This window comes from Lolium perenne, chromosome 4, assembly GCF_019359855.2.
Source record: "Lolium perenne isolate Kyuss_39 chromosome 4, Kyuss_2.0, whole genome shotgun sequence".
NCBI classification, from domain to species: domain Eukaryota; kingdom Viridiplantae; phylum Streptophyta; class Magnoliopsida; order Poales; family Poaceae; genus Lolium; species Lolium perenne.
The window spans coordinates 91482804-91491748 of record NC_067247.2 but is presented as its reverse complement, the minus strand read 5'-3'; the positions used below and the strand labels follow the sequence as shown (position 1 = coordinate 91491748).

Below are 8945 nucleotides of genomic sequence, written 5' to 3'. Positions count from 1 at the left end.
ATCTATCTTCATAGATTTTGACACTAGATATGTTTCAGTCCATATCCTTTCATTGAAGTTAATTTCTCAATGAAATCTTTTTAATCAAGTATATAATTACATCATTTATAACCAACTATATGTCATCTACATAAAGTATTATAAATATGTCTCAGCGCTCCCACTTAATTTCTTGCAAATGCAAGTCTCTTCATCGTCTCTGATGAAATCAAAAAACTCTTTGACTATTTCATCTGGTGAAGATTCCAACTCCATGATACTTACTTCATCCGATTGAAGTTTGTATACCTATCTAGTATTCTACAGACTAGCAAAACTTTTGGTTGTATCTTGTATACACCTTTAATACACACTTCTTATAAGCAATGTATTTTGCCATCCTATTAGCATATCTCATAAAAGAAATATATAGTGATTACTAGAATAATCCACATAGACTATAAGCATTGCTACGGAAGATCTAATCTTATCGTAGTCAACTCTTTGAACTTTGTCGTAAACAACTTTTCAACAAGTCAAGCTTTCATCAATTTTTATAGATCCATTTACTTTCAAAAAGTATTCATCTATTTTGGATTTCATGGCGTATAGCCATTTTAACGGAGTCAGGGCCCATCATAACTTCTTTGTTTGTAGTTGGTTTATCATTGTTCAAAATCAATCCTTTGTTCACAAATCATTTATTTGATCACAAAGTAAACCATACCTACAAGGTTCAATATGTACTTCGATCTTCATGGCTAAAACACTTTGTAGTCATGGGAGTCATGATCGTTATGGCCGCTTCCGGAACCAATTTCCGATGCTGTGCTACTCTGATCATTATGCTCAGGTTCATAAACCTTATCAAGTTCTATTGTCCTCCCACTCAAATACTTCGCTAAAAACAATTTCTTGGAAATAAGTAAGAAACATTGACAAAAACTTTTGTCTTTGTCTCCATAGTAGAAAGAATTCCCAATCAATTCTGTGGGATAACCAACAAAGATATTCATCCGATTTTGGTTGTAAACTTATTTACTTTATGCTATGCATTCCAAAATTTAAGAAAGGACTATTAGGGTTCATACCCATGCCATAACTCGTATGGTGTCATTTCAACGGATCATGATGATGCTCTATTTAGTGTAAAAGCGGTAGTCACTAAAGCATAATCCACAAAAATATAATAGCATCAATATTTTATCTCATCATTGACCCAACAAGGTTTGGATACATCTCTCGGATACTCCATCATCACTATGATACTCCAAGAAAACGTGAGTTGTAGAACAATTTCATAACTCTCTTAGATGTTCGCTAAAACTCGTAATTCAAATATTTCCACTATGATCCAATCATAGATATTTGACTTTTCTATTACGATGATTTCCACCTCATGCTGAAATTTATTTGAATCCATTCAAATGTTTCAAACTTCTTTCTTATCGAATATACATATATATACTCAATTCATTGTTGGAAGTTTTCATGAAGTAGAAGAATCTCCCGCACAACCTATGCCCAGTGAAACACATACATCATCATGTATTTTTCCACTAAGTTAGTTGCCCGTTCAACTCTTGGCCTATGAACGGTATTTCAGTCATTCTCTTTAGAAAAGCGCCAAACGATTCAAAAATCGAATGACTCCAAAAATCCATTTGCATGGAGTTCCTTCATGCGTTCCTTTCTAATATGACCTAAATTGCGGTTCCACAAATAAGTGGAATTCAAATCATTTGCCTTATGGCATTTTAGTGTCAGTATTATGTATGTGTGTTTCACCATTAAGATTTATAATAACTTATCCATCGTACATGGAGTAATGTCACAACTCATTGTTTTCATTTGACCAGAGCAAAATAACAATTATTAAGTTCTTTATTATAAATTCTAAGGGCTAGATAGGATGCCAACGACGAACATAATAACACTTTATTTTTGTTCCAGAAGTGCATTCCTATCATATTCCTTGTCAGTCACTTAGGCCATTGTATTCTTGTATTGCGTTGTTTTGTATGACATTTCATACCAACCAATATGGTACTAATACCCAAGAATTTCGTTGTGTGACCAAACTAGGAATACAACCATAACATGTATATCATGTATATACACCTGAGCTAGACTTTCTAGTCTTCTCTTTTCTTTCTGCCAAAATATCTTTTGTAGTTTCTCTTTTAGCTTTCCTCATTATTCAGAAAATACTTCACCTTCAATAACTTCTAGGTTTGTTGGTCAAATACCAATAACCTTGAGGTTCTTACTTTGAAGTTGATCATCATATGACAAGTGTTTCAGATTTCACTATTAGTAACTTTGTAATATGATGAACAATTTCACTCATAATTTTATCCATCATATCATGACGACTTTTCCGAGACCATGTCTGTACATGCTAGGCTCGTAAAGTTTAACCTCAGTATTCGCATGTGCAAATCTGGCTTGCACCCGTTGTATGCACACGTAGAATCTATAACACCCGATCATCACGTGATGCTACGAAACGACGAGTCTTAGCAACGGTGCATACTAAGGACGATCACTTCATGGATATGCGAATATCGTTAGTGCCCCAAAAGTTGGAGGATTGGGACGCCTTGCGTCTTCATCCTTCGTACATTCCCATAAAACTTATGAGTTTATGTAGTCTCACCAAATTATATTCTATCATCTTGCAATAAGGTCTTAGATATCACATATATCTCATACCTTGATTATTTCTGAAAACTAAATTTTCAGCTCCTTATTTTTCAAACAGATTTGAACTTCAAGTTTCACGGAGACAAGATAACTTTAGGTACTAATTGAAACCATAGCTCTTTGAATCAACAATGTGAGGTTTACTAAAAGTTTGCAATAGGACTTAATCATTTCTTGATTCTTTAACAATACGGTACCAGTCCGTAAAGTTTCTTGTCAGATTTTAACAGTATTTCTATCTCAATTACAAGACTAGCGCTTGGTAGAAGAACGGATGCCAATACTACAAATTAATTCAAAATACTACTCAGACTATGTTTATGATAATTAGTTCATGTTTTAATCTAATTACTAATGAACTCCCACTTAATACAACATCCCTCATAGTTGTTAAGTGGTACACGATCCAAATCCACTACACCAAAACCGATCATCACGTGAGATGATGTAGCTTCAATGGTGAACATCAACATGTTGATCATATCATCCATATGACTCGTGTTCAACCTTTCGGTTTCCGTTGTCCCGAGGCCATGTCTGTACATGCTAGGCTCGTCAAGCAAACCCTAGTATTCCGCGTGTGCAACATGGCTTACACCCGTTGTATGTGAACGTTGAGTCTATCACATCCGATCATCACGAGATGCTTCGAAACGACGAACTGTGCAACGGTGCATACGAGGGGAGAACACTTTATTATCTTGATATTAATGTGAGGGATCATCTTATAATGCTACCGTCGCGATCTAAGAAAAATAAGATGCATAAAGGATTAACATCACATGCAATTCATATGTGATATGATATGGCCCTTTAGTCTTTGCGCCTTCGATCTTCATCTCCAAAGCACGGACATGATCTCCATCATCAACGGGCATGATCTCCATCATCGTTGGCGTAGCGTCAAGGTCCATGGCGCCGTCTTCATGGTTGTTCACCGCATGTAGCAACTATTACAACTACTTTGAAATAATACTCAACATGAAATATAAAGACAACCATAAGGCTCCTGCCGGTTGCCACAATACAATAATGATCATCTCATACATATTCATCATCACATCATGGCCATATCACATCACCAAACCCTGCAAAAACAAGTTAGACGTCTCTAATTTGGTTTGCATATTTTACGTGGTTTAGGGTTTTCGAGTAAGATCTAATCTACCTACGAACATGAACCACAACGGTGATACTAGTGTTGTCAATAGAAAGAGTAAATTGAATCTTCACTATGGTGGGAGAGACAGACACCCGCAAAGCCACTTATGCAATACAAGTTGCATGTCGAACGTGGAGCAAGTCTCATGAACGCGGTCATGTAAAGTTAGCCCGAGCCGCTTCATCCCACCATGCCACAAAGATGCAAAGTACTCGAACTAAAGACAACAAAGCATCAACGCCCACAAATAATTGTGTTCTACTCGTGCAACCATCTATGCATAGACACGGCTCTGATACCACTGTAGGGATTCGTTGCATAGAAAACAAAAATTTTCCTACCGCGAGAACGCAATCCAAGCCAAGATGCAATCTAGAAGATGGGAGCAACAAGGGGATGAACGAGACTAACCCTTGAAGATTTCCAAAGCCTACAAGAGGAGGCTCTTGTTGCTGCGGTAGACGATCACTTGCCGCTTTCAAAAGCGCGTAGAAGATCTTGACGGTGCCACAATCGGGCAGCACCTCCGTACTCGGTCACACGTTCGGTGTTGATGACGACGTCCTTCTCCCCGTTCCAGCGGGCAGCGGAAGTAGTAGATCCTCCTCGGAATCCCGGCAGCACGACGGCGTGGTGGCGGTGGTGGTGGAGAACTCCGGCAGGGCTTCGCCTATGCGCTGCGGGAGTTTGTATGTGGAGGAGGGGAGGCTAGGGTTTGGGGAGAGGGGGTGCCATGGGCGCCGGCCTCAAGGGGGCAGGGGTGGTGCGACCAAGCCATGGGCTGCCCCCTCCCTCTCCTCCTCATTATATAGGTGGAACCCCAAGGGTTTGCCCAAAGTCTTCGAATAAGACCCCAACAGAAAAACTGCCTTATGGACGAAACCTAGAGGGACAGGGACTCTCCCCTTTCCCCTTTTCTTGGCCGGCCAAGGAGGTGGAGTCCACCATGGACTCCACCCTCCCACTTGGTTGGCTGGTTAGGGTTTGTGGAGTCCCTCCGGGACTCCTCCTTCCATAGTGATTTATTTCCGGATAATTCTAGAAACCACCTTCTATAAATTCACCGGATCATTTCCAAACTTGGAAAGTGACTTCCTATATATGAATCTTATTCTCCGGACCATTCCGGAACTCCTCGTGATGTCCTGGATCCCATCCGAGACTCCGAACAAAACTTCGAACTCAATTCCATATTCCATATCTACTTAAACGACATCAAACCTTAAGTGTGTCACCCTACGGTTCGCGAACTATGTAGACATGGTTGAGACTTCTCTTCGACCAATAACCAATAGCGGGATCTGGAGATCCATAATGGCTCCCACATATTCAACGATGACTTTAGTGATCGAATGAACCATTCACATACGATACCAATTCCCTTTGTCACACGATATTTTACTTGTCCGAGGTTTGATCATCGGTATCTCTATACCTCCTTCAACCTCGTCTCATGACAAGTACTCTTTACTCGTACCGTGGTATGTGGTCTCTTATGAACCATTCATATGCTTGCAAGCTATTAGACGACATTCCACCGAGAGGGCCCAGAGTATATCTATCCGTCATCGGGATGGACAAATCCCACTGTTGATCCATATGCCTCAACTCATACTTTCCGGATACTTAATCCCACCTTTATAACCACCCATTTACGTAGTGGCGTTTGATGTAATCAAAGTACCTTTCCGGTATAAGTGATTTACATGATCTCATGGTCATAAGGACTAGGTAACTATGTATCGAAAGCTTATAGCAAATAACTTAATGACGTGATCTTATGCTACGCTTAATTGGGTGTGTCCATTATATCATTCACATAATGACATAACCTTGTTATTAATAACATCCAATGTTCATGATCATGAAACGATGATCATCTATTAATCAACAAGCTAGTTATACAAGAGGCTTACTAGGGACTCCTTGTTGTTCACATAACACACATGTATCAATGTTTCGGTTAATACAATTATAGCATGGTATGTAAACATTATCATAAACTCAAAGATATTATAATAACCATTTTATTATTGCCTCTTGGGCATATCTCCAACACACCCTAGATATGAAGGGACGGGAGGGAGGGGATACAACCTCGATGTCACCTTCAAGAAGGAGCACAGCGCCGTCGTCAGCATCGTCGACCTCGTGGCCGCCACCGTAAGCGAAGGGTTTCCCCTGGTTCAGAGGCCACCGCCGACCAACCCCACCAAACCAGCAGAGGGAGTTCGGGGCCAGGGAGGTGGGAGGAGCACTGCAGGGAGGATCAGCAACCATCCAGATCTGATGCCGGAGGCCCCACGGGGTGACCTCTGCACCAGGCCTACGCCCGCCGCCCCTTCGCCATCCACACGGCTGAAGAGCGCAGACCGCAACACCAGCACCCGCCACCCGCCGCTAGGTCGATGACGCCCTGCATCCATGGTCCCCGAACGGTCGGCGGCACGCAGCACCCAGCCACCACTCCCAGGCACCAGCAAGGCCAGGCCAGAGAGGGGAGCGGAGGGAGGAGGTCCAGCACCGCGTCCCTAGACATGCGCTTTCCAAGCAGCGGCGGGTGGATGATGGCCATCAACGGCATAGGTGTCCCACCGCCGCCATCGCCAGGCACGGATCGCTAGAGGGACTCCATCAGGGCCAGGCGGTCTGCCCTCACCGCCGACGAGCGGGCCGATCCGACCTGGGCGGCCACCGGCAACGACGCCTGGTGGGTCGCCTACTTCTAGGTGCAGTATGACATGGAGATGAACAACACCACCGGCCTCGTCGGCCAACGGAATAGCTGGAACAAGGACATGCGCGTCCTCTTTTGGGGCGTTCCGGGGCGCACCCTGGAGAACATCATCGACAACATCCACAACGGCGCTCCAAAGTTGGAGACGCCGTCGTCGCCGCCACCATCTTTGCCCGCAGCGCGCTGGCAGCCGAGGAGGACGTACTCGTGCTCCTCCAACTCTTCCTCATCAGGGCCGACGCAATCGGCGCCGTCCTCGTTGCACCGCACCGCACCCTACACCGTCCCCAAGCACGAGGTGAAGGAGGAGGAGCCGGAGTTCACGACACCGCCAGTCATTCCGAGGTGCGGCGGCAGCGGCATCAGGCAGCAGCAAAGGCGCGGCGGCGCCCTTCTCATCCTGAAGCCGGAGGTGAAGGAGGAGCAGGACAACGAGGCAGTCAGGAAGGCGGCGCTGCTGGCGGAGTACGAGCGGCAACAACGTCTCATCGCGAGTAGCGATGACCCCGAGGACTGCCCAGGGCTGCGAGCAACGTGCTTGGCGTCGCTGAACGACAAGGACGCCTGGAGGGGCGACCTCGACGCGGTTATCGCCATGTCCATCCGGGACACCGGGAAGCCGCTCGTGGACCTCACCGACGACGGCGAGGCTGGACCAAGCGGCGCGGTGAAGGACGAGCCCGACGAGCGCGGCAAGCAGGAGGTCGTCACCGACGACATGTATAACTTCCAGCAGTACTACGACGCCTCCGGCCACCGCTAGTACTGCTAGATTAGATTTAGTTTAAATTTAATCGAATTTCGTTCGAATCAATGTAATATATAGCAAATTTGAATGAATTTGTTTAAGTTTTAAATATATGAAATTTTGTTTGGGGAGCGACATCCTCAAACACGGCACAAAGGAAACACCTTGGGATGCTCTAATTAGGAAACAAAATCGTATCCAGATGGAGTTCCTGTTTTTAGTTTGACATCGTACGTTTCAGAGTTCAGATAGAACCGATCCTACGATGGTCGAGTCCGGATGGGAAACAAAAATTTGTGTAGCCGATTACTAGTCTTATTTTGTTTCTGAGGGGAAAATCCTTCTACTTAAGCCTTCGGGGACCCGGGTCTCTGCCTACAGAAATCACAAGTCTCTCTCGTCTGCAGCCCAAATCGCCCCCAAATCCAGCGCCGATCCCCAACCTCAACCCACCACCCATGGCGGCCGAGGACAAGAAGATCACGCTCAAGTCATCGGACGGCGAGCAGTTCGAGGTGGACGAGGCGGTGGCGATGGAGTCGCAGACGATCCGCCACATGATCGAGGACGACTGCGCCGACAACGGGATCCCGCTCCCCAACGTCAACGCCAAGATCCTCTCCAAGGTCGTCGAGTACTGCAGCAAGCACGTCCAGGCGGCCGACGGCGCCGCGGCGGCGGACGGAGCTCCCGCCCCGGCCCCCGCCGAGGACCTCAAGAACTGGGACACCGAGTTCGTCAAGGTCGACCAGGCCACCCTCTTCGACCTCATCCTCGCCGCCAACTACCTCAACATCAAGGGCCTGCTCGACCTCACCTGCCAGACCGTCGCCGACATGATCAAGGGCAAGACACCCGAGGAGATCCGCAAGACCTTCAACATCAAGAACGACTTCACCCCCTAGGAGGAGGAGGAGATCCGCAGGGAGAACCAGTGGGCTTTCGAGTAATTCTGCACACTGCCGCGTTTGCTCGTCGTTTCAACGCTTCTTTTATCTCCACATCGCCCCGGTGAAGCTGTAAAGTTACATATCCAATTCACTAGTTAGCTGGATCGAAAGAGTTGTAAAGTGACCTCAATTTTGATCGATGGTGGTTGATAGTGCAATCATTCTGTCAGCACTTCTTCTTTCGTTTTGGTTTGTTTTAATTTTATGTTGCCTATTCTTGATTCTTTTAGAATGGCACACCTTAATATCATTTAAGAAATTGCATACACGTATGACCTTGATCAGCATGGTGCTAACCACAGATTTTAGAAGATATTTTGCTCCCTGAGGTTCTTTGATTTTAATGTTTGCTATGCTACGGCCTCCGTTTTCTCCACGACTGGAAGCATTTATATATTTGATTGATGGAAACAAGCTCACCAGAATCAAGAGCAGACGGGGAGAGAAAATTCGTGCTAGCTAGGAGAAATTCCAGCCAATTATCTAAATAAGTTAATTACATATACATATGAACTTTGATTATGCTACGGCCTCCTCACGTTGTCAGGCCTTTTGTCTCCACTACTGGTGGAAGACCAATGGAAGCATTTATATATTTGATGGAAACAAGCTCACCCAATATCTACTATACTAAAGATGAACAAGTTCGATTTTTCTCATAAG

General features: G+C 44.8%; 1 protein-coding gene across 1 annotated transcript; it reads left to right on the top strand.

Annotated features, from left to right (window-relative positions):
- Positions 1–7671: 7671 nt before the first annotated feature.
- On the top strand, positions 7672–8451 carry LOC127293298 (SKP1-like protein 1). Its single transcript, XM_051322881.2, has one exon. The coding sequence runs from the start codon at positions 7791–7793 to the stop codon at positions 8235–8237; it is 447 nt and encodes a 148-aa protein (XP_051178841.1). The 5' UTR covers positions 7672–7790; the 3' UTR covers positions 8238–8451.
- The last annotated feature ends 494 nt before the right edge of the window (positions 8452–8945 follow it).

Excerpts from the sequence above, each read along its gene's own strand:
- LOC127293298 (XM_051322881.2), top strand. The coding sequence starts at position 7,791 with ATGGCGGCCGAGGACAAGAAGATCACGCTCAAGTCATCGGACGGCGAG.